The 26,650-nt window shown below is 45.0% G+C and overlaps 1 protein-coding gene across 1 annotated transcript; it reads right to left on the bottom strand.

The window, feature by feature from the left end:
• Window positions 1-7,379: 7,379 nt before the first annotated feature.
• Window positions 7,380-22,350, bottom strand: WNT1 (Wnt family member 1). The gene is made up of 4 exons (XM_007426083.1): window positions 22,250-22,350; window positions 15,953-16,206; window positions 10,015-10,280; window positions 7,380-7,868 (listed from the first exon to the last, which is right to left on the bottom strand). The coding sequence occupies exons 1-4, from the start codon at window positions 22,348-22,350 to the stop codon at window positions 7,380-7,382; spliced, it is 1,110 nt and encodes a 369-aa protein (XP_007426145.1).
• Between the last annotated feature and the right edge of the window lie 4,300 nt (window positions 22,351-26,650).

Below are 26,650 nucleotides of genomic sequence, written 5' to 3'. Positions count from 1 at the left end.
TACAGAACAGCATATTGCCACATCACTTTTGCTAAATGATTCTTGTAAGATATACTTTTCACTGATGTTCCATCAGGCATGCCTGGTTTTATCCATTTCTCCTAAAACATTTCATCCCAAACTAGAATTCAGTTCACCATCTGCATCTAAAATTTGGGTGATCCCTAGAGAGTCCCAGCCCCCTTGTTGGCTCTTTCCCTAGCCGCTGAAGCCCCTCCAACAGTGCTGCTATATTACCATATAAACCATTACAGAAAATTGCACTCATGATTCCTCACCATGTGAAGGCAAGAGGGACATAAACATTGAAGAGGTTTAATACAATATTGATAAAGACAAATAACTAGAAACTCCCTCACCCCAAACCCCAGTTCTGCCCGTTTGTGTGGCACAACTGAACCCATTTTAAGTCATGGCTTCCAATTAGGATTCTGGCCCACCAATCACAAATAATGTTATATGTGGGTCCGGCCATACAATATAACCTTAAAATAATGGCATAAGGTGGGTAGGAACAGATGGATTGCCCTCTAAAAGAGCCGTGCTTCTTTTAAAATTGTTTTACAAAGTAAAATCAAGAAAAAATGGTTAGTTGATTGATTAGTTTTATATCCAGTTTTTCAATCTGGAATTCAAGATGGTATGCGTATGCGCGCACCTGTGTGGGTATATGTATTGTATATACACAAACACATACATTTTTATATACATGAATACATATATGATCCTGAGGAGGAACGCAAACACAATACTCATTCCTTCCTAATCATCCCAGCTGAATGTATGGATCCACAACCGAATTTGTGCAGCTGAGAGTCTCACAGGCACTTTTGTTCCTTAATTTGAAAGGGTTGATCTCCTGACTGACATTACCATTTTGCATCTGTCATAGTTCGCCAGTTTGAGGATTCTAGCAAAAATAAAAATAGACCTATAATCCTGAAGTTTGTCCCTTTCTTTTTAGAGTAAGCATGGTTTTAGTTTTGGGGGGTGGATATGTGTTTTTTTTTTAAACAGACTGAGAGCCACATCGGGCGGAAAGTTACTGCAAAGTGGGCAAGCCAGTTCTGACATATGTGAGGTTGGAGCATTATGGTTCTGTGGGATTAGATATTTTGTTGTTGTTTTAACGGTATGAAGCTTCTTTTAAGGGGAGGAGAAGTTTCCCAGCTTCAATGGCAGATGAGCACACCACTGATTTTCATCAATCGTGTTGCTTAAATACAACTGCATTGTTGAAGGTTTCTCTGGCTACAAAAAATGGGGTCCAGGGAATGCCAGTTTCCCACTCCAGCTGCAGAGAACGCTGGAATGGAGAGAGGCTGAGGCCAGACTATCCACACCGATCTTCTTGTGGGTCGGCAGAGTCACCAGCAGAGGTCAGTGCTGGGAGGCCCAGCGTGGGCATAAAGGCTGTTCAGACTGGGGTTGAGAGCCGTGTCCCAATCCACATGTCAGACTTGAGGGACAAAGAACAGAGGAGCAGCTCCACTAGGGATGAACAGAAATGGGCCACAGATTGCTTTGGGAGTGAGAGTGAGCTTGACTCTTAAGAGAAGGGTGAGATTTTTTACCATTAATTTTTATTAAAAATCGCAGACATTTGCTGAAACAGAATAAAATAAAGAATCTTGTCACTGTTGAGAACTAGGTTTAGACTCATGTGCGCATTTCTAGCCACCACTTTATGTCTTGTTTGATGGGGGTTTTTTCCCTGAGGCATCTGGATGGCCCAGTGTTGGAAGCAGAAAAGTGATTCCACTGGACGTTTGGACCAGCATGGCTATTCTTTTATCATTTCATCCAAGAATGTTGATCAATGCAGTGCAGTTGCCATTAAGTGCAAACTAATTCTGAAGTTCAGGCCAGAATCTAACAACCTATTTCTATGTGGGAAGGCAATCCCTAACCACCTGTTTGTACACATTGGTTACCAAAACAACAGTCTTCCAATAAAGCTTTTCAGTTCATTTGTCAAGGATTGCATGGTGTTCGTGCGTGGCTATGGACTAGCCTTTAGGCAACAAGGAAATGTTTTGGCTGTCAAATTAGAAATGTGTAACAGTTGTAGCTAACTCTTATGGAGGTTCTCCTAAGAAAACATTTTTCTTAAAATTGCCTGTTAGGGCTCAGCCTTAACGGTAATGCACTTGTGCGGGTAGATACCACTTGCTCTGGCAAAATGTGTTGGTTGGTGCTAAACGTGTTAGTCACTCTTACTGACACTGTCTTGTTATTTATTAGATTGATATCCCACCTTTTGTGTAGGAGCTCAAGCTGGTGTACATAGTGTTCCCTCCTCCTTTGTGTCCCTGCAATAGCAACCCTGTGAGGATGGCTGGGCTGAGAGAGCACAACTGGCCCACAGTTACCCAGTGGGCTTCTCTGGGTGAAGGTGGACTAGAACGTGGGTATCCTCACTCCTAGTCCAACATTTTCACCACTAGACCACCTTGGCTCTCTAATTTTCTCTCTGTAGTTCAAGTCTCAGTGTGCCTCAGAAACCACAGTTGTCTTGGTTGAAGGAGGAATCAGCCCTGCAGCCCTAGTTTTTGGCGCTCCTCAGGCTCAAAGTGGCCTGAGCAGAATCCCTAGATTTGATGGGTTTGCTGCTGAGATTAACTGGGCAAGTAGGGACCATGCCACAATATTCCCAGGGCCATATCTCAAACTTCTTGAGTTGCTGCCCTCCAAGGCCTCTGCTGTTGACAGTCAGACTGAGCTAAGCAGAACTGGGACCTGTGAGGCAAGACTGCTCAGTGGCTGCAGCACCATAAAGCCCTGGCTCTAGTAATGAGGTAGATGAAGATACCTTTCCTAAGATTCAAATGCCAAACTAAAAAAAAAAAAAAAAGATTCCTCAAAGACAAATCTTCCCCCACTCATGGACCAAAAGCACATCTTTTTTCTGGCCTCCCTAACCTACTCCTATTTAGTGAGCTGGAACAGGAGGAACTTGATCTCTTATGCTCTCACACTCAGGGGAAAGCACATGGCTCTGACTCTTGGCCTCAGCAGCCAAGTCCAATTACTCAATAGCCCTGAATTTAACAGGCTTCTTCACCTCTCCTTCTGAGCTCTAGGGCAGGTCTATGATAATGATCTTTTACAACTGTTTAAACAGGAGAATGCCTTATGTGCCATTGGAAAGCATGTGATCTGCTTTTTACGGTATGAGCTAGGCTTCTTGAAAGAACTATTTGGGACCATTGAAGATTGAAAGCTGTAGATTAGATATAGCATTAGTCTGACCTGGACTCAAACATTGGCTTTAACTCTGACCCCCGTTCTTCTCCTTTGCCATCCATCTTCAACTCTGTCAGGTTGCCTATCCTATGCAGCACTACAAAGAACATCTTGTTCTTTCTATGCAACCTTTAGGCTAAGTCATGCTTCTGTCCTCCAAGGTTTTGACTACTACAACCATCTCCTCTGGGCCAAGTCATGTCATTGTTCCTCTTTGCAGCTGAAAGTGGCAAACAAAAGATATGGATACTGCAGAGATCCTCAGGGTAGTTGAAAGTGCCAGTAACCCGCCTCAGCTACTCAGGATACAAACATTAGGCCCAAAGTTTTTTTGTTTTCAGCACCATCGGTGAATGGACAGGTCCCCGCCTGGACCTCCCACCTGCTAAGGTGCATAAAGGTATAACCGTATTAGCTGTTTTTTCTCCTTGGAATATATTGCTAGTGGATGCCTAAAATGGCAGTTGCAGGTTATCCCAAGTTTTATTTCAGAATGGAGTCCCCCCCCCCTTTTTTAAATCAAAATGTGTATTGGCATTCCTGGAACTATTTTTTTACCTGTATTAATATTTATTGATTTGCGTACTAAAGCAATTTATATGGCCTCTCAACTCACTCACAATGACTCCGGGTGGCTTACAGAAATAAAACCCCAAATACAAACCACCTACACCCCCATCCCTCCTGGTGGCAGCAATACATTCAAACAAACCACTTGATGGGCTCTGTGTCAACCTGGGATCCCCAGGCCCACTGGCAAAACCATGCCTTCAAGGCCTTTCGGAAGAGTATCAAGGTGGGGCCAGTCTTACCCCCATGGGGATGATGTTCCACAGGGAGGGAGCCACCACAGAGAAGGCCCTTCTTCTCTGTCCCACTAGATGGACCTCCTTAATGACAGGGGACCCATAACATACCCTGCCTCCTCAATCTGGTGGGTCAGGCAGATGAAATTGGGAAAAGACAGTCCTTCAAATAACCTGGCCCCAAGCCATGTAGGGCTTTAAAGGTGATAACCAGCACCTTGACCTGGACCCAGAAGCAAATCAACAACCAATGGAGCCCACAAGAGAGGTGACACATGCAAATCTACACTTGCACAAAACCATGTGGGCCGCTGCATTCCGAACCAACTGGAGCTTCTGGATACTTTTCAAGGGCAGCCCCATGTACAGCGCATTACAGTAGTCAAGTTGGGAGGTGACTAGGATGTGGGTGACTGTGAGCAGGGCCTGTTGGTCTAGGAAAGGGCGTAACTGGTGCACAACCTGCAGTTGTGCAAAGGCCCTCCTGGCCACAACTGCCACCTGCTCCTCGAGCAGGAGTCACAAATCCAGGAGAACCCCCAGATTATGCACCAGGTCCGTTTGGGGTAGCGCAACCCCGTCCAAGACCAAAGATGGCAATTTTCCATGGACCAAAGAACCCCAAATCCAGAGCCATTCCGCCTTGCCAGGGTTCAGTTTCAACCCGTTGCTCCCCATCCAGACCTTAACAGCCTCCAGGCACTGCGAGGAGGTGGTCATGGCATTGCTTAACTCACCATGGGCTGAGATATACAGCTGAGTATCATCAGCATACTGATGTTATCTCACCCCATGGCAACAGATGATCTCACCGAGCGGCTTCGTGTAGATGTTAAACAGAAGCGGAGAAAGTACCAAACCCTGCAGAACCCTGCAAAGCAGGGGCCAAAGGCCGGACCTCTTGCTCCCTATCAACTGGGAATGACCACAGAGGAAGGAAGTAAACCAGGACAACAGTGGCCCCCCACTCCCACCTCCAAAGCTGCTCCAGGAGGAGACCATGATCTATGGTACTGAAGGCCACCGGGAGGTTGAGTAGAGCAAAGATGGACACACTACCCCCCCATCTCACTCCCACCAGAGATCATCCAAAAGCATGACCAATGCCATTTCTGTCCCATATCCAGGCCTGAATCCTGATAATAACAAGCAAACTACAATCCCTGTTCATGTAACTATCTGCCTCTCCAGCCAGACAAATCTTGGATTTGCCTTTCCATGAGTTATAGGTTTACTTATTTAAAGTTCAATAAAACCTCCTTGCTATAAGTTGTGAATGAGCCATAATAACATGGCTTTGTTTACATGTTCTGACCCTGTCACCATTCCTTGTACAGACTGGCTTCTTAACCTAGTGGACCATATCATAACAAGTTCAAGCATTTGGAGGCTTACAGATGAACTCAAGATGGAATTGAGATGCAGCTTTTTAATAATGCAGTAAAATTGGAACAGATCAGCAAGGGATGTGGTAAATTATCTAATACTTGGAGACTTTAACTGAAGACTGGCTGAGCTCTCCAAAGATATGTTGTCATTCAGCTGCAAATAATTGGGCTTCGAGCAAAGGCTGCCAGACAGAATTCCATGACCTGTGTTGAGAGGTCAAATTAGGCATCAAGTATTCATAATTGCAGCCACCTCAACGAGTGTGCCAAACAAATCTATGCACAATCTATGTACAGTTAAATACTAATGCAAGGTAATCCAGAATCAGGCATTTGAGTTTTGGACTGCTTTGTGTAGTACAGCAAATACATTAAACCCAGTTAAATTGATAAAAATATATACTTTATTCTTCTCTAGAATGTTGCAAAAAAGATTCAGAAACCGTAAGTCTAGGAGCAAGAACTTTGGTTCAGGCCTAAAGGAATATGAAACAAGCAGTAATAAATATTTTATTTACACACATCTGCAAAATTATTAGCAATCCCAACCACTTCTTCAGTGCATATTACTTCCAGGGGTTTCTCTGAGTGCGTGGATGAGAGCAAAATGAAAGGAAGGGGGAAAAGTTAGAACTGTTGAAAAAAATCAGTATTTTCTAGAAGCATGTTTTCTTGGCAAAAGGCACACACATCCTTGCATGCACATTCCCCCCACACAGAGGCACACAAACTGTGTCTGAGAATAGTGGTAAACACATGGAGCAACATGTAATTAAAGGGGAGCTGCCTGTCTTCCATGGAACTTGACAAGTAGTTGTCTTTGAGAGATCAAGCCACCATATTGCCACTTTGCTAGATACAGATGCAGCACCCAGGGACAGACCCTAGGACAACCTTCCCCAGCTTAGCTATTCTTCCAGTATGTGGACCAAGTCTCAGAATTGTCTGCAGTGCCTTTGCTGACATTGGTCCACACATCTAGAGGGCACCTAGCTTGGGAAAGGAGCCCAAGGGCCTTTAGTACTAACCCCCATGGAAAATAATTAGCCAAGATCACCTGCTATACATATCCCATCTACACAAATGAAAGCTGGGCATATGTACATCAGCAGACAATCATTCTGATGGGATTATGCACTGGAGAACCTTCAGCTCAACTGTGCTTCCCCATTCATTTGGAGACCACAGCTCCCGAAATGCTCTAATGATACGCTTTGGGTTGCATTTCTCTTGGGGCTACATTAATAGTAGTTGGAGGAAAGAGTGGTCCCTCCAGCTCCTAATGATATATAGGGACTTACACACCTGAAAATCAGTTCAGAGAAGCTTGTGTGAGGGCTGTAAAATGAAAGGTGTCAAATACACAGGGAAGACACTTCCTGTGACCTGAGCATGTGCCTAGGATGAGGGAAAGCCATTCTGCCTGAAGTCTGAGGCATTTCCCCCCTTATTCCAGCCATCCAGCAGGTCCAGGAACAAAGAAAGAAGCTAAAGATTTCGACCAATCAGAATACAGCTAATAACCTGGAAGTTACAAACCCTAGGGTTGACGTTTTCAGATCTAGTTTAAATTAAGCTCTACACGGCACTCGCAGTTAGCAAGCAAAAACACACAAGGAGCTCCTTGGAGACTTGGGCCTGGCAAATATACGCATAACCATTTCGATTCTCATGAATGTCTGCGGCCATTCCAACCAGGGTTGAATCTCCCAAGACAGGGACAAGTGAGACATTTGTAACAGCAAAGATGTCTCCTTTCTGGGCCAACAAAGGGTGCTGTTCTCCTGTGGAGAAAAAGGGAGAAGAGTGTGTGGTTGCGTGAACGTGGTTGTGTGTGTGCACATATGGGAGGTGGGTGCCTTGCAGCCTGGGCCTTTTCGTTAGGCCCTCCTCTCCAATCTGGGTGCTTCCTGTTGGCTCGGCAGAGCGGGTCCTTTGCTCACAAGCACTCGTGCAGCACTTGCATGTTGGTGCAGTTCAAGCAGCTGACGTGACAGCACCAGTGGAAGGTGCAGTTGCATCTCTCCGTGACACGCTGTGTCCGGGTGCGGTAGCCCCTCCCACAGCACAGCAGCTCGCAGCCATCCAGGGCAGGGGAGGTGCTGTTGCAGAAGCGGCCAGCCGTGCCCGCTGCACCTGTCTTGCCACTGTAAGTGCAGAAGTTGGGTGACTTCTCAAAATAGACCAGGTCGTGAGGAGAAGGAGGCTTGTGGGCTGGGTTCTCTGGCTCCAGATGGTGCAGCTCCATGCGGGAAGCTCGGTTGCTGCCCTTGTTGCCATAGATGACCCGGGAAGCACCATCGAAGCGGTCCTTGAGGAAGTCCCCCACGGTCCGAAAGGTGGGCAGACGCATCCAGCAGGTCTTCACTGTGCAAGAGCCTGACATCCCATGGCATTTGCATTCCTGGCGCATTTCTGTGAAAACGGTCTGAAAAAAGAAGACAGAAAAGCGCATTAGGAGCAATACAGCTTTCAGCACTCTGGGAAGCCCTGCCCCAAAGCCAAGTGCTCGGTTCCTAAGTTGAGATATCTGTTGTGGCCGTGGTGAAAACAGGAAGCCCCAGGCTCTAACCCTGCCCTTGTCACAAATTCACTAGGTAGTTTCAGGCAAGCCAATCTCCCTTGCCCTTAGTTTTTCCACTGAGTAAAGAGAATGGATCTGTTATAAAAGCTGTGAGGGTTACTGGTAGCAGGACTGGAGAATTAAGACCTTCCAGAATCTGCTGAACTTCATCTATGGCCATGTTGGCTAAGGCTGCTGAGAGCCGAAGTTCTGCAGTATCTGGACAGCCAGAGCTCTCCATGCCTGAAGTGCTTTGAACAATCAAATGGAGGCTTCTTCAATCTGACATCTTCCAAAGCTTTGAAGACTGCAATTCCCAGAATTCCTAGCCTTAGTTATGTTATCTAGAAACTCTGGGAATTGGACGGAGCAAGTTAGGAAGCTAAGACAAAATGTGACAATCACAGTGACAACAACAACAATACAGCAGTAATGGTGGCGGTTGAGGAAGCTGTGCCCTAACTTTCCTGCTTCCTGGAGTGATCAGGAGTGGCTGGGTGCCATGGCATCTCTGCTTTTCCCTGTCCACCTCTCTCCCTTTGTTGTTCTGCTAGGAAATCTCTCTTCCCAGGTCCATCTCTTTCCCCTTTGCTTGCAAATGGGACTCATCCCCCTGACACGCACACCATGGGCTCCCTCCCGCTCAGAAAATGTGGACGTGTTTCTCCAAGCACACGGTTTTCCTTTCCAAAGGGGTTTTTACTGCAATTAGAAGAACTGGAACCATTTCCTTCCAGATGTTTAGGAGCCCACACGTCAGCCTAGCTTGTGGTTCTGGGCTTGGCTAGCATGCATAAGGCTGGCCTGATTAAGGGAGGCTTGCCCCACTTTTGGAGGGGACATCCCATTACCACAGCCCACCCCTCTCATGTTGCTACCACTCTCCTCATAACCTACGCCCTGCAACAGCAAACAGGCATACGCTTCCCAATCCATGTTCACATCTGTACAATATGCAGAGAGAGGAAATACACTGTGCGCAGCCAAGCAACACACATAAGCAGGTATATTCTCATGCCCAGAATCTCTTGTTTCAATCTGTCCATCAATGCAAAGGCCTTTATCATGAAGTCAGGCAGCAAGTCTGGGCATCGCTAAGGGCAGCAGATAGGGCCGATCTTGGCCAATCCCCTGGGATGTTTTCCTAAACAACTCTGCTAAGAGGCTGGACATGAGGGCACCCCAGTGGGATGCTATGCAGCTCCTGCCATGTGCCAAGGCAGAAATGCCCCACTGCATTATGCCCACGTTGATTAGTGGAAAAGGAGCGGTGAGGTCTTCTGTATCTCCTTCAAAGCAGAGTTGTTTGCATATATGTCACACAAGGCTGCTGGGCAACTTTTATACCAACTTCTGGGGAAAGATGGTGTCAGCTGTGGAGGACCCAGTTTAAGAGGACAGGCTTCTTTGAGATCTTGGTATGCTGGAAATCCTCCCCAAAGAGGTGGATTACAATTTGACTGTAGGCCTTTATATGACCCAAGGTGAAATAGGAGGATCTGCATGTCCTCAAGAGATGTTCATATTCTAATAACGAAAGCCAAGATGCCAGAGCACAGAAGTTCAATGATTATGCAGATATTATAATCATATAGCTATAATGCTATGTTAGAAACTTAGTGGAACATGAGAACTGGCGGGATTTGGTTATCTTTGGATCACATCACTATGGCCAGATTTTTTTTTTTTTGCATGCTAACATTAATAAAACATTAATTACTTTGGAGGAATTTGATGACTGGTTTTCCTGGGAATGTATCAACATAATTCAAATCATAACTGATCAGCTCTTCAGAAAACAATGTGTGCGTGCACGTGCTGGTATGGACAGAGTGAATCACGGTCTGAACATATGTTGAAAACATTCATGAGACTTACTGGAGAAGTCAAATGTGGTGGGAGTTAGTTCCTGCTGACATCACCATGTCCAACATGGTGATGATGTGGAAGGCATTCTCAAGTCTCATCTACGTAAAGCCCCATACCCTGTGACGGTCCCCATTCTCCCTACCAGACGTCCTGCCTCGTTGTTGTGTAAATTCATCAGGAAACGCAGGTCTCTCCCCTTCTCGTTGGAGTCCACAAACTCTCGTCCAAAGACCCGTCCAAAGTCCACATTGTCACTGCAGCCACCCCAGTGCCAGTCGGGACCCCCTGGGCCCCGCCGTCGGTAGTCACAAGTGCACGATTCGATGGAGCCTTCAGAGCAAGAGCGGGCCACTGAGTGGGTGACCCCAGCACTGGTGATAGCAAAAATGAAGGCAGTCTCTCTGCAACCTGAAGGCAAAAGAGAGACCATACAAGGTATCAGTGTGGAGCACTGAACACAGCCCAGTAGTCCCCAGTGAATCCAGAATAAGGGTTGCCTCATATGCTTGGAGGCCAACAACATCATTCCTGACACAATGCAGAAGCAGCAGCATTCCTTAAAGCTTTCTTCCACACACAAAAAAGTGTTGTTATTATCTTCAAGGAATAATCATGGTGGTAGTAACTGTAGCAGTAAAAGTGGTAGCAGTAGTAACAGTAGTAAGGTGGCGTTACTCAGCAGGCCACTTCAAGCAGCTGTACATTGCTTTGAACAAGCACTGGAGCTGGATAGGAGCCACTTAGTAGGAGAGGAAACGTCCAAGTTACATATCCTCTGCATTTGTAAGTGAGCTGAATTAATATGTTAGGAGCCTTTAAGGGTGAGAGACTGTGCAGAAATGCAAGGAACTGGACTAGATGATTTGGTGATATGTTAAACAATTGCACTATTTCAAGAGGCCAATGTGAGTAGTATTTATTGGAGGTAGATGTTTAACTCCCCCTAACTATCAGGTGTAGGAACGAGTCTTCCATCTCTCAGTTTCACAAAACGAATGGGCTTGAACCTTCTTTTTCTCAACCCCTATCAACTACAGCAGCTAAGTGGAAGTACTTACACAAAGACCATAGATGCAATAAATATCAACAGAGCTAAGGTCTGCTTCAGTATGATCATGAACATCCTATAAGGCTAGCACTTCTCTGCAGAAAAAAGGAACCCCGCCAGAATACAGACATGCATATACGTGCTTTGGGCAATGTGTCTCCTGTTGGTTCCAAAACAATCAGGTACTTGTGTCACACAACAGTGTACACGTGGGGGTGTTTGCATTTTCTTACATAAAAGGTACATTCTCATATGGATCATTACAACAATAACAATACTTCTGCCTTTACCAGCTTGAGCCCAGCAAGGTTGAGGAAGAGGCAGTTCTTTCCCTCCTCATCCAACAGCCTCAAAAGTAAAAATAAAAGGATTACTCTGTCTATAGGATTACACTCAGCTACTTTTGCATATGAATGCAAGGATTAATAACTTTGAAAGCATCTTTGAAAATGATACCTTCCCCATCTTAGAAGAGGCATTTCCTCTTGAATGGAAAAGAACCCCTCTTCCATGAGAGCACCGTGCGTGCTGTTTGTAAACATGTTGGCATTGATTTATTTTACGTATATCCCGCCCTTCCTCCCGAAGAAACTTTTTAAAATTAAAAACGCTTTAAAGAATGTTTTTCCCCCACTGCCTGACTGAGAGCATATTTTTTATTTGAGGAATCTAAAAGATTAATGGACTGCGTGTTGCATCCCATAAAAAAGGGGTCCATTAATAATAATTTTGTTTGCTAGATTTCAGATTAATATTTTGCCTTTCCTTATTTTTCTGGGAAGGGAGCGAACTGGAGGGCCAGAAAAGGCATATTCAAGCAAGAGTTTTAGTTTGTGGGAAAGGAATGCTGCAGCTCTCCATGGAGTGGGGTGGGGAGGAAAAGAGAGAGAATAAGAATTGCTTACTATAACATCTAAAATAATATATGAAGTCTGATGGACGAATCCCAGCTGTGAACGCTTGGAGTGGATGCTGGATTGGGTTTAGATGGCCGTCTCAGAAACAGACTTTTGTACTCTATTCACGCAGCTTCTCTGGGCAAGGCCGACAACAAGTCACACTATTCCATTACTCAGCAGGGTAAAGATGAGAACCAATGTGGGGTAATGACTGATATGTCAAACTAAGGCTGGAGAAATTCAGGAAGCAGATTGGAAGAGAAGTGGACCAGCTAACATCTTTTAACCAAAACCAAAATGGACAAACATTTGGTAGCAAAAGTTAGAGGGAAGCATTTTACATGCACATGTGTGTATCTTGAGATTAACATGTAATTAATCACTGCTGTCCCTCATAAATTAATAATATTCCTGTTATTCCTGAGAAATGGGTGTACATAGTAGGATCCTAATTCTTCATAGAGAGCCAGTTGGGTGCAGTGGTTAAGGCACCAGGCTAGAAACCCAGAGACCGTGAGCTCTAGTCCCACCTCAGCCACAAAGCCAGCTGGGTGACCTTGGGCCAGTCACTCTCTTTCAGCCCTAGGAAGAAGAAGGCCAGGGCAAGCCACTTCCAAAAAGCCTTGCCAAGAAAACTGCAGGGATTATTCCAGGCAGTTGCCAGGAGTAAAAAAAAAAAAACCTGACTCAAAGGGACAAAAAAGAAAAAAAATCTTCATCGCTTTAGAATAGAGGTGAAGTGCCAATGGCCTCCAGAAGACATTTGTCCCCAAGTCTCCCAGAGCATGTCTGGAATGGGGGGTCAATTGTTTTGGCAGGGATTGGGGGAGATTAAACCCCAACTCCCCTCCCAAAAACAGGCTGAAAAGATGTGGCCCCTGTGACATCCTAACAGTGGCCCTCAGCGGTATATCTTTTAATCTTGGCCTCTAGCCAGAAAGAAGTTGCCCATCTAATCATAGGTTTTCATATTCCAGCCTTCCCATTTCCTGTACATAAGGAAATTCTGAGTTAGTGGCTACAAGTCTCCCTTTTGGATGAAGGGAGTTGTGGAATCTATTTATTGCCTGGAACGTGAAAAATCACAGTTACAGTAGGATCAATTCCTCCATCAGTCAATTGAGGATAGAGAGCCTCAATTTTATCGGGCCATGATATGATATATTTAGAATTGGGAAACAGTGGGACTCTCCTAAAATGGGTCCATGTAATGGACATGGCCAGTCAGAAAACAACTATTTTCCAGTCATGTCTTGGTTCCAGAACATGGAGGCATTTATGTTAATTCACAGTTTTCTGTTTCAATACAGAAAGCAAAAGCTCAGAGTCAAGCAACTTGGCCAAGAAACTGAATACAAAGCAGAGGGGAGATCTGAGCATCAAATGGCAAATAGCCTACTTGCCCCATTAAGCACAATAGGACATGAAAGGCAAACCAGTATGTTCACAGACACATTAATATACACTTTAATTGTAAATTAAACTTTAAAAAAGAAATTAAAAAGGGGTGGGAAGGATTAGGCACCTAGACCCTGAGGTACCCACACTGGAATCTCCAGTCTTAGAGGCTCTTGGTGCCCCTCCCAGCTACTGTCTTTAACCTGACCAGTCCAAATGGTAACTTCTTCAGCCTCCTAACCCAAGCACTATATTCCCTTGGTTTATCAACCTGTAACCAGCCATAAATAGTGTTCATGAAAATGCACCTTTCAGCCATCAGAATTTGCTTTGACGCAAGCTGATCAGACATACTCTTTAGCAAACAGTCAAGTTAACTAAAGGCTTTCCCACTAGATAATAATATTTTCATGGCAACCTACACACAATGTAAGAAGACTGTAATTTAGCAAGATTTTAACAGTAGCCACCGGTGTCCACTTGTGTCACTCCACTGGAAGAATGCTGGTTGATTGGTCCAAGATTCTAACAGCAGAACAGGAAGGGAGGGGACTCCTAGCCATTCTTCCTCCTGTGCCCCCTCCCATTCTGCTCCAAAGGATTCCCCTAGCCTTCTGGGACACACTGGAAGGGAACATGGAGGGCTCCCAGGAAAAAGGAAATGAGTGAAAACCATTTCCATCCCCATTCCATCAGGGGAAGCTTCCTTTTTCTAAGGAATATTCTATTCATTTATTTATTTTATTCATGTCCCGTCTTTTTGTTCAGGAGCTCAAGGTGGCATACATAGTGCTTTCTCCTCTCATTTTTCCCCATAAGAACAACCTGGTGAAGTCACCTGGGCTGAGAGAGAATGACTGACCCAAAGTTACCCAGGGGGCTTCCATATCTGAGGGCCAACTAGAACCTGCCATCTCCCTAGTCCTAGTAGAACACCTGAACCATCACACCCCTCTGTCTCTTTAGTGCAGTGTTGTCCAAATTTGGCCACTTTAAGATGAGTGGACTTCAACTCCCAGAATTCCCCAGCCAGTCATGCTGGCTGGGGAATTCTGGGAGTTGAAGTCCACTCAACTTAAAGTGGCCAAGTTTGGACAACACTGCTTTAGTGGGATGGCATCAACAGAACTCAGACATTCTTGATTGCCTCCATACTGACTGTCATACCAACGCACTTTGCTCCTTTCTGATTTCATTGTTATTTTATTTTGTATGCATGCTGGGGTTTTTTTTTTTACTGTGGGACTACCTCATCTGTTTTATAGTGTCAATTAAGTACTAGGATATTATTATTGTTATTGTTATTATTATTTCTGATCTATTCTGTTACCAGCTCTCAGTTGCTAGCCCCAAAGTGGGATGCCATCCTCATTAACATCATCACAGCTGTGCAATGATCCAGATTTGAAAGAAAAAAAGGTGATTCAGAGTGGGCATGGGTGCTTATGATGCACCTGTTGGCAGCTCCTTAAAGAAGTTGCATCTTCTCCCGGTGGTAGCCATGCATTCCCAAGAAAAGATGTGTTTGACTTAATGTGCTATAGAGTGCATATCCACACGTGCTCCAAACCACCTTTTAATCTTCAAATCCAGAACACTGCCCAGCCTCTGTCTGCTTACATTGTTGAAATCCCACTGAAATCCATCAGATTTAACCAGCCCAGATGTGTGCTAGACTGCAGTGACATGAAGCTTCTATTCCTAAACAGCAAGTCTAATATTGTTCTTAATAAATGCTGAAGTTGTACAAATGCACTTCAGTCACATCCTAGTAAATACCATGCAGTTTGCTTTAACGAAGAGGCCAGCAGGGGCACCATGAAATATTCTGAGACATTTTCTTTCTGAAAAAAGAAAGCAAATCAAAGAACAGTGGCCTGATCTTTTACTACCTGACTGTGCTCCCTTGCTCAGCTTCTCCAGTGCTCTTGGCTATTGCCAAAACTGACTGTCATAAGGCCCCGGCATCATGTGACCTTTGACCATTCTACAGGGCTTACATCCTGCAGGCAGAGGGCTGTAGTGGATGGACGCATCTGCTACGGTGGACGTCCATCAGTTAAAATCTTGCAGAGGGGCAAAATTAAAGAGAGGGAAAAATAAGTAAAAGACTCTGATTGGAGGAGAAAGAGCCCTCAAAAACCTGAAACCTGACAGGGGAGGAGGCTTTGCTCCTTCCTTCCATGCCCCCTTTTTCAGCAGCAGCAGAGAAACCCTGTGAGATGCGTGTAGCACTTTTTACATGTTGCAGCAACAGACACTGGATAATGCACTGCTTTGAGCAGCTCTTACGAGGGAAGGAACCGGCCATGGGACCAGCCATTCCAGGTGCAGACCCAGTGGAATGGCTGATCCAAGTGGCAGGTCAGGAGGACAGCGCGTGGCGGGTTTCTGTTTGTCCAGCTCTACCCTCTGAAGCATCTGTTTCACTTAAACAGGAAGGCAGCAGAGGGAAGAGAGAGTTTTTGCTCTTTGCAAAAGTGTGCTCTTCTTGACTGATGTACTCGCCACATTAAAAACGGGGGAGCCAAATATCCACAGCAGTGCAGTACGATCAGTTCCATACCCTCCCCTCGCTAAAGGGACATCCCCCCGGTCAGCCAGACTGTACAGGCAAAAAGACCGCTCTCAGACGCATGAAGTCCCCCTGGAGAACAGAACAGACTTGCATCCCCATTACCACCCCCCCACCCCCACCCCCACCCCCCAGACCCCTTGCCCTGTCATCTCCTTACCTCTGTTGACAATTTTGCCAAAAACGTTGGGGCCCGGAGTAGTGGGACAATTCCAGCGGCGGTTGCGGAACTGCCACTTGCATTCCTTGATGGCGCTCTGCAGGCCGCTGCTGATGCTGTGCAGGATGCCTGGGTTCTGCCGGATCAGCTTGCGTTGCTTGCGGCTCAGGAGCTGCAAGGAAGGGTCTAGCACCAGCTGCACATTCTTGGAGTCGGTCAGCAGGTTGGTAGATGAGGCCACGTTGATGATTCCCCTGCAAGCAGAGAGTTCAAGGGGGTTACGCTGGAGATTGGGACAGGTGATCAGGGGCTCTTAAGGACTCGGACATCCAGAAAGGAGAGAAGACTTTCAGCTGCACCAGGTCAATACAGGGATGTAAACGTTCACATCCAGAATCTTAACTTGCGGCCTCGAATATGAAATATTGCATGGGCATTTGGAATGGGAGGCGCTAAATCTTGTTGGCATCCTTTGAGGGCTCTGAGCAGCATCCATCATGGGCTTTTCTTACCTGTTGCCTTGGCCTAAATTTCATTGCATTTCATGCTGCTAACATGCCAATGCATATTCACCACACACACACACACACACACACACACGTATATATTTAAGCCCTCTGTGCCTGATGATCTGTAAAAGAATGTACCAAACTGGCTAGCAAGAAAATCAATGAAAACAATACTAAATAGCAAGGTGAAAAGAGAACTGCTAGAATGTATAAATGGACAACATCAACTCCTTTTTTTAAAATGTATTACATTTATATGCTGCCCATCTCCTCCAGGGGGCAACTCTGGGTGACTTATCAATTAATTCAAAGAATAAAAATTAGATCTTCCTATAGCATAGCTACGTTCCCAGAAGTATCACAAGATCCATCAAAACATGCCAAAGAAATCAAGTAATAACATGAGTTGGGTTTTTCTCCTCTCATTGCTGGAAGATTATTAAAGAGGGAATCAGAAAAGCCTCTCTAGGTCCAATTGCAGAGAAGGCTCTCTCTTATTCCAGACTAGGTACACATTCTATTATGGTCTTAAGAAGTGGGGTAACCCATCAAACATTAAAAATAATAATTTAATGTGTCTGCAGGTCACTTATACCATACTAGCTGGGGTGATCACACTCTGTAGATGACAAAGGGAGAAACCATAGCAGTTTTTGGACAGGGATCCTGTGGATGAGGAATCAGTCTACTTACTGTACTTAATAGGAGGGGAGCAGAGTGTCCCCTTTTCTTGCCAGAGCCAGCCCAAACATGTGGAAAGAGGAATTTCATATACATTTCAAATCTCGTGTATCTGGCATCCTCAAATTAAGAAAATATTGACTGAGAATTTCCATCCCTAAATTAAAGTCATTGCAAAGTGTAGGAGGAATACAGATTTACCCAGCAAAGCCCTCCAAAAAGAACTAGCTGCACATCTACATAGCAGATGAGGTCCTTGCAGGATCAAAAAAGAGAGTAGAACTTGAGATGCAAAATTCCTATTGCTCAAGGCTTCCCCAACTTGTTAGGCTCAAGATGCGTTGGAACCGCAGCTCCCAGGATGCCTAATCAATTTCCCCCTTTCTCTCTTAACACTATAACATTAACAATGTTATAAACTGTTATAAATAGAAATGCATTAATGCCTGATAATAATCACAGTAACAGTCTACTGAAATAAAGGTAAACCTAGTTACATTTATTTGGTTAACCAAGTTACCAAATTGATTGTTATCAATATAGAGAATATAGCTGTTATTATCATGTAACTATTAGTACTCTTATTATTATTAGATTGGATCAGAAGTCTGGAATATGTATTTATTTACACTTTCATTCCAGAAAGGATTGCAGAGTAATGTACAATAGCCAGTTAGGGTTTTTTTGTCTACACAGACACACACATGCATGCACAACCATGCACACACAACACACATATAGCGCAAAATGTAAAACCCAAGACTTAAAAAAAACCCCAACCACCATTAACATTGCAATTCAATGCTTTTTAAAATATTGAAATATTTATTTGAAAAAGCCTTGCAAAGAAGGTTTTTAACTTATTCCCCAAAGAATGCAGAGGCGGTGCCAGCCATACCTCCTGGAACGTAGATATGGACCTGCAGGAACATTCTTAGTACATATAACAATGACCACAACTATCTCAGGAAGAGAGGGAGAAACAATGGCAGCAAAATACGAAAACTTCTATTCTGTACAGTATATCTGAAAAGGTCAAACTACACACCAGGCCCCACCCAGTGGAAGAGACTGCAAACAACACCTGTATATTTCCTTCCTCCAGGCAGCTGCTGTTTGTCTTGCCCTCCACCACCACCCCTGTCCTGCACAGGTGGAGAGTCCCCATAGGAGCCCTAGATGGTCTAGGCCAGTGTTGTCCAAACTTGGCCACTTTAAGATGAGTGGACTTCAACTCCCAGAATTCCCCAGCATGGCTGGCTGGGGAATTCTGGGAGTTGAAGTCCACTCATCTTAAAGTGGCCAAGTTTGGACAACACTGGTCTAGGCAGTAGCTTGAATTGCTATTAGCACTGATACCACCATTGCCTCAAGGGCGGAGTGCAAGGAACCCCCAGGGTCATGCCATTGCAACTTGGCCGTAGCAGACTTCATCACTGGAGGTAATATTAAAGGAAAGGGGAACCCGTAGGGTATCATGAGCCAACTTTCTCAACCTGGCACCCTCCAGCCATATTTAACCAACTCCCATAATTTTTAGCTAAGGGAGATTATGGGAGAAAGGTTAGAATTCATCTAGAGGGCAAGAGTTTGGGGAGGATTGCATGAACTGCCTTATTCAGAAAATGGCTGATGTTAAACTGTTAATTGGTGACTGCTGATAATTGTAGTTTACTTTACTTTACAATAGTGATGGTTCTAAGCTTTTTTTCTTTAATGTAGCTGTTTCAACATAAAAAGCAACAATAATCTGATAATTATTAACAATAACAATAATCTGATAATTATTGTCAGCTGCCTTTTGATGGGGGCTACCTTTGATCCTGAAAGGCAGGATAAAAGCAAAGTAAAATTTTAAAAAACCCAAATATCTATTTTCCCATAGCCGAAAGCACTTTGCTCAGTGCCTGGGTGAAAATAAGCTGCTTAGGAATCTGACATGCCGGACACTTGATTTTATAAATTATCACTGAGCTCTATTATTCATTCGGTTTAGTTTCTGCTGCCCAGTGTCATTTATGATGAATCATCACACAGAGAAGAGCTCTATCCTTCTAGTCTGAGAGCTCAAATAAGGAAGGGATATACCACTGATAGATTGTATCTGATAAACAGACAAATAGCAAAATGGATGACTGAAGGATGGAGAGATGGTAGATGGATACTAAAATGGTGAAGGTACTTCCTGATCAGTTATGGAATTAAAATGAGGTGCACGGGTGTTCTAAGAGTCTCTGTGATTGCTAGGACATCTTCCCAATAAAGTATCTGTACATCTCCTCTTCAAAACTTTGTAAAGGGGCTTGCAGTGCTGAATACAATAGTCAAAGTACTTCTCAGAAACCAAACTCTAGATGTGAAAGAGGGTCAAGACAAACACTTCTAAGGCATAGAGTGCAGGTACTTCTAGGTGACCAGAACAGCTGAATTTGCGTCTCACTCAACAGTCTGAAAATAAGGGATATGCACACCTTTCATTCTCTGCTTGATTTTGTAGCAGAGGCCAGTCTGGCAAAGCTGCTTAGGCTCTCCCCGCATCTCAGGCAGAATGTTGGGCTTCAGGAGTTCCACCCATTGCCCGATTCGGATGGTGGGGGGCTGGAACAAACAGCCTCTAGCGCTGAGAAGCACGGAAATGCTTTTTACCAGTGATACCAAGGGCCCTTGGGCCTCACTGACTCACTCCCTGAGTCACTTCACTTGCAGTATTGAAATTGTTAGGTTAATTTTCCAAAGCACTACAGCCCTGAAATTTGGTACCATACATATGTCATCCGAGACATTTTAATAGCTGGAACCGTTTGGAAAATTGTAGAGTTCCCCCTCAAAAGATGGGATGGAGTGACTGTGTTGCCTCCAAAGAGTTAAAGCAGAGTTTCTCAAACTGTAGGTCAGGACCCTCCCTCCAGGGAATCTCAACCAACTGGTGTGTGTGTGATCATTTTCTTTAAAACTTGATTAGGTTTGTGCTGGCAAAGTGGAAGCAAATGCCATCTAGGCTTTGTTCCTCACTTTGCCTGCACAAAACCACGGCGAGTAGTTGCTATACTATAAAGTTTGAGAACCTCTATAATATATAGATTACATTTTAACTTTTAAAAGTGTTAGATTTCTTTTTTGCCCAACTCAAACACATATGAAAGAATTAGTTTTATTCATAGGAGGCTGCCGCAAATTAATGTTTATTCACAGACGGCTGACCCCATAAGGCGTGATGGGACTGCACAGTTTGAGGCTACTGAGTATTTCACATCCTCACAGAAAATTAAGGTTTGCTTATGCATGTAGTTCAAGATACATCAGTTACTTGAAACTTTTGATAGAGGATCTGGAATACACCCCTCCAAAACAGGAAGCAATAAATGTATCCCCTTCACACGCACCACACAAATGCACACAGAGTCATTACTGTATCGCCACGCTAGATATTTAGTACCTATGCAGCCCCAAACAGGCTGATTACTAGCAGCATCTGAAAAACAAACATTCTTTCCCTCTTTCAGTCATAACCTAGAACATGACCTTCACTTCATTTCAGAAAAAGCCATGCAACACTGCAGTGTGGGAATTCTCCATACATTTCTCCATACATTTGGAGAAAGGGGCACTTCCATCAACTGCAGTTCCTTTTTCAATTCTACAGTGATAGACCTATAACCCAGCTCTTTTTTGTCTCTTTGTTTGCACTGAGCAGGTGCATCTGGCGATCTCAGGTGCTGTGCACCTGCCCTGACCCCAGCACCTCTTCAAGGGATCTCAGAGCCACCCTTCTCAAACCCCATGCTGCTACTTCAGTCCTGCATCCAGAATGCCAGTGCAAGGGACTGGGTGAGTTATGTAGCTGAGTGAGTGGCCAGACCCGATCCCTGATGACTGGCAGATAAAGTTATACTGCAAGGTATCACATCCACAAGGCGCACAGCCATTGAGTTGGTATGTGAAACCTCCATTTGGCCAGGATGTTTATTGACATGACCAATGCTTTTCCTCCACTGATTCTTCCATTGGACCAATGGTCAGGCAAGAATTGCAGGAGAGGGGCTAAAACTTGAGGTGGAATTCCTTTGCTTTCTCAAGGTTTCATTGAGGGCTTTCAGCAGGACCTCCAGGAATGAAAATGAAAATGAGAGCCATATCTCTCTTCTCTGAGCTAGGATCGGAAGAACTACCTGCAGAACTATTTTTACTTGACCTGTCCCCCACTTCCAAGCAGGGGCACGCAAACAAAATGGAAAGAAAGAAAGAAAGAAAGAAAGAAAGAAAGAAAGAAAGAAAGAAAGAAAGAAAGAAAGGAAGGAAGGAAGGAAGGAAGGAAGGAAGGAAGGAAGGAAGGAAGGAAGGAAGGAAGGAAGGAAGGATACAGACATAAACGAAGTGAGTAATAAAATTAGTAGTGGAAATAGTGCAACAATAAATAATACATCATTATAAATAACTATAGCAAGAGTACAACCTATACTTTAGTTACAGGGGAAACAGTTCAGGAAGGAAGGAAGGAAGGAAGGAAGGAAGGAAGGAAGGAAGGAAGGAAGGAAGGAAGGAAGGATACAGACATAAACGAAGTGAGTAATAAAATTAGTAGTGGAAATAGTGCAACAATAAATAATACATCATTATAAATAACTATAGCAAGAGTACAACCTATACTTTAGTTACAGGGGAAACAGTTCAGTATTGACAAGCAGCCTTGTAGACGCAGGAATAGAAGTAGTAATAATTATTAGTAGCTCTTTGGTAGAAAACCTGGACAGTCCAATTCCACCTACAGATTTGACCGCCCCTGTGCGGACAGAGTCAAGGACCCCTTCCAAAGCTCTGGACCCCATCCTCTCTCAGCCGGATACTCAGATCTTCTAAGCTTCCACCCAGCCATACGTCGTGGAAACCAAGCGAGATCCAGACCGCCGGGCGAGGACCAACGTCCGGTCCTGCTCCGCTCCTCCGCCTGGCCATTCGTCTCTGCTTCGGAAGCTGAGCTACGGGTGGTGCAAGGCTACCAACTCGGGAGCCACGAAGCCGCCGCAGGTTGGCTTCCCCTCCCCGTCCCATCATTTACGAAGGAGATCCGGCTCCGCCAAAGGCGCAGCCGCGCGCAAAGCGCACTTACCACCATCGGCCGCTGTTATTCACCGCTAGAGTGTTGGAAAGAGAGGAAAAAGCCAGAACCCACACGGTCTTCAAGCCTAGCATTAATGCCACGGGGCTCATCGCTTCGCCTGCCCTGCCTGCCTGCTCGGCGGAACCGCAGGAGGGGGGGGTGGAAAGCGGCGAATGATAGATGGGTGGGTGGAGAGGTGGGACGGCGACGCGGTCTCCAAAGTCTTGCGCTGGCGAGGCGCGCACCGTGCGCCCGGGAAGCGGCCGTCGCTTGCCAAGAAGATGTGAGCCCAAGTTGAAGTTTTCAGGGGAAAAAAGGAAAAGGAAGAGAAAAAGGGAGAAGCTGCCGGAGAAAAGTCCCCTCGAGCCTCACTTTCTGGTAATCCCGCCTGCTGATGATTCCCCAGGAGAGAAATTAAGACGCTAGAGGGGGAAGAAGCGTCGTGCGTCCTGCTAGCTGAGGGCTCCTTGCAGCATGTCTGCGATCCCCTCGCCAGGGCCGGCTTCTTATAGAGGCTGCGAGGAGGGTCGCCATGGAGTGAGCCATCCAGTCAGGAAGACCCGGCGCGGTGCGCGCCCGCGAATAATGCGCCCTTGCGCAAAAGGGACGCATCACAGCCTGGCGGGCGGGGGGGGGGTTAGAAAGAGAAAAGCAAGGAGGCTTTCGACGGGCCGCTCCCCTCCGCTTCAGATTAAGTTCCAGGAGCCCCGAGAGGCCGAATTCCGCTCCTTCGGGAGGAGGGGAGGCTACCTCATGCTCGTCACTCACCCCACCCCAGTTCCTCACCCCACCCCAGCCCAAAACGGGGCCACGGCCAGTCATTCGCTCCGAGGAATATGTCGCCAGTCGCTTTCCTCTGTCCTTCATGACCCATGTGAAGGAGGATCCAGACAGCGCGGAGGCACTGAAAGGAAGCCGTCCCGGGCACAGGCACTGAAGGGCCGGAGAGCGGAGGCCGTCACGGTATCGCCCCCGACCGCGATCTTCAGCTGCCGCCTCTGCTCGTGCAGTTCCATCCCGCGGGGATCGCCTCTCTCCGGGGGACTCCCACAGCTCGCCGCACTTGGCTGGCGAGGCTTTGCGGTGGTTTCGTTCCTCCTCTCCGGAGTCTTTTGGCTGCCGCTAGCCAGACGTCATCCCCCCGCTTGGGCTTGGCCTGCAGAGCCCTCAGCGCCTCCTTTCATCCCGCGGTGGCGGGGAGAGAGAGCGAGAGCGAAAGAGAGAGAGGGTCAGCAGCAGATGGAGCGAATTAAGGCTGCTGCTGCCGCCGCCGCTCGCGCGCTCAGCCCCGACGGCGCACTTCCAGCCTGGGAAACAGCAGCCGCCGGGGAGCTGCAGAGGCCCGGGACGGAGCGGTCGGGGAGAACGAGAGCCGGCAGCGGTTCTCCGGAGCTGCTTTTAAGGCGACGCGCTCCGCGTCCCGCTGATGCTTTGCGCATTCCGAAAGGGCTTCAGTTCTGTTATTTTTATTATTAGTTGTCGACCAAATTCCAGTAGGTGAGATGTGATTGCCATCTTTGCTGTGCTCTGCCCTATGGATAATAATCCATCAACCTTCTTGGGCATCTTCTTTGTATGTGGACTGATTCCCCTAAATTCCTTTAAGGGGAAGGTGGCTTTAGGCCTCCTGAGCAGAGCTGCCTGAAGACCAGAGTTGGATGAGAAGCTGAGGATGATCTAATACCCTTCCCCTGCCCAGGCCGCTGGTCAGGCTGGCCAGTATTAGCTCTCTCTTCAGGGCCACTCTTTGCCCTCCAAAGCCTCACTGAATCGATTTAGGGTAATTTTAAAATTTAATTTTACATTCCATTAAGCAAAGTTTAGCTTTTGTCAGGGCCATGCCCATTTTCTGGCCCCTGAACATTTCATGAGCCAAATGTGGCCTGAAAAATGGCCGTGTACCCTTCCTGCAATCTGCTTCACAGCCTGACGCTCATCATTACATCTCTTATGGCCCCTTCAGACACTGATCTGCCTTGACATGGCAGCCATCAAGAAAATTAGCAGTTACGTATGAACAAACAGGAATACACAAATTCCCCCCCCCCGCAACACTTCACACTCTTCTAATCAATGCCTAATGCTGGGCGGCCAAGTCCTCTTGCACCGCCATAGCTCTTTTCTAGTCCATTTTAGCTGGTTTCAAACTAGCTTGGTTCATAGTTCTACACGCTAACTAGCCTCCCTCCGGAAGAGCTGGCTTGATGTGGGTGGGTACTGCTCCTCTGGAATAATTTGTGCTAGTGGAAATTAGCCTTCCCTTCACTGTCAGGTCCCAGCTCTCCTTCAATTAAATGAAAATGGATGGAATCCCAGCGTTTTGCTGCTTCATTATTTCTTCTGAGCCATTTTCTGCAGTTGATTCAGAAATTAATTCTCACACCAGACTGTGAAGCAGCCTCTGGTATCAGCTCACGGAAGGAAAATGGAGACCAAGAAATTCAAGCCTTCGTATCACATGCACATGTCCACCTGTGCTCCCAAAGCAATCCAGGGGATTGTATAATGAAGAAGTGAAACCCTGGTAGCTACATATGCAACCCACTGAAAAATTCTGTTTTTTAAAAAATGGTGGATCTTGTCAAATAACGTTCTGACTGTACAGTATTTTACCTTAAAGAAACCATGAGGCGAATGCCAAAGTGTATAATGAAGCCTTGGCAGAGATTTTTTTTTTTTTTTAAATAGCTTGGAGGAAGATTGTTTGATCCATGAATGAGTAACCTGTAGCTTGTGGACTGCATAACAGACTCCTATCCACTTTCAATCAGCTGATTGGCCATCAGGTAGCTGGGAGGTAACAGATCACTCTTTCTTTCGTCACATCCCTTCACATCCCACCAATTTTCCACTTTCTCTCTAGCAATTTCCTCACACACCCTCATCTAGGAGCACTCCACTTGCATGCCTATTTTTGCCAGGTTCTTCCCAGGGGATATTGTAGGCCTTATCTATGGAACAGCTACATCATTATGGCTGTTGCTAATATCACTGGTGGCCTGCTAGGGGGCAGCACTTAGCTGACAACAGCTGGTTTTGGAAAGCTAAGCAGTGTCAGATTTGGTCACTACTTGGATGGGAGACCATCAGGGAATGGGAGAGTTCCATAAATTAAAAAAAACCCCAACAAAATCACAGAAGAAAGCCACATCAAACCACTTCAGTACCTATACTCCCAAGTTAACATGGATATGAGAATGTTCTCATTGGAATTTGAACTCAAATTAAAGAGACTTTAACTTGTTAATTTCACTGGCAATAATTATCTTGGAATATGCATTAAGTAAATTGTTCAGTTTTACCTAATTAAAATGGAAACAAATGTTCCAAACCAAGCTTTTAAATATAATTTGTTAACTGGCAGAGTAAGAAGTTATCTCCCAGCACACTCAATCAAAAACTTATTACCTGTTTAAAATGTTTAAAAGATATTCATAAATGCTTTTCAAACATATAAAGAATATACAAGTATTCAGCCATTCCAGAAGGACTATGATTTAGAAACTCATAATATTGTCATATATATTGAAAAAAAAATACAGGAATAAAAGTAACATGAAAAATATAAAACAGAAAGTTAAGAAAAAAGAAAAAAAGATGAAAAGAAGGTGCAAGAATGAAAAAAGAAAAGATGCTAATAAAAAGTGGTTTCTGATCTTCTTTATAGCAGTTACAAACAAGCTTATTTTCTCTCCTCCCCTTTTAACATTTCATACATATTTCCCCTTTCCCCATATTTAACCCTTTTTAATCAACAAAAACAAAAATCACCCAGGTCATTTTTAACCATTTTCAGCAAAACATCCATTAAGGGGTTTCAGTCTTTTATGAAAGTACTTATTATTTTACCCCTGATCAAACAAGTCTATTTTGTATTCTTTCTTCACAGGCATTTTTCTAATAGATGTTTCTTTGGGCAAAATTAACTTGGTGTTGAAGTACTGTTGTGTAACTTAATCTCTTATTGTCTTCCTAACAGTGCACAGGTACATGTCTTAAAACATCTTTTATCTTTACATAGTGTCCACTTCTGTACCCTCCTCTTCCATTCCATAAACTCTATTAAAACTTCAACAGCTCTCTCCTTAATGACATCTCCAGGTTGTTCCAAAATTACTCTCAATCTCAGATGAATTTCTTCCTCTCTTTATTCCGGTAATACCACATCCAGATCTTCATTCATTTCTCTGGTTATTTTCATCTCATTTTCTGGGATCTCCATTTTTTCCTCGATTTAACTCCTCCAATCATTTGTATTGCAGATTCTTCCAATTTTTTATTCAATTTCTCTTCCATATTTGCAAATCTTTCAGCCAATAAAGTTATCACTGACTTTATAATATTCTTCCCCCATTCCTCAAACAGCCTTTGTAACAACCCTGGTGTAATGCCTTTTCCTGGTGTAATGCT

Source organism: Python bivittatus, unplaced genomic scaffold, assembly GCF_059951505.1.
Source record: "Python bivittatus isolate LINGU-HERP-01145 unplaced genomic scaffold, Pbiv_v1 ctg000220_np1212, whole genome shotgun sequence".
In the NCBI taxonomy this organism is placed as follows: Eukaryota; Metazoa; Chordata; class Lepidosauria; order Squamata; family Pythonidae; genus Python; species Python bivittatus.
This window is presented reverse-complemented; position numbering and strand designations above follow the sequence as displayed.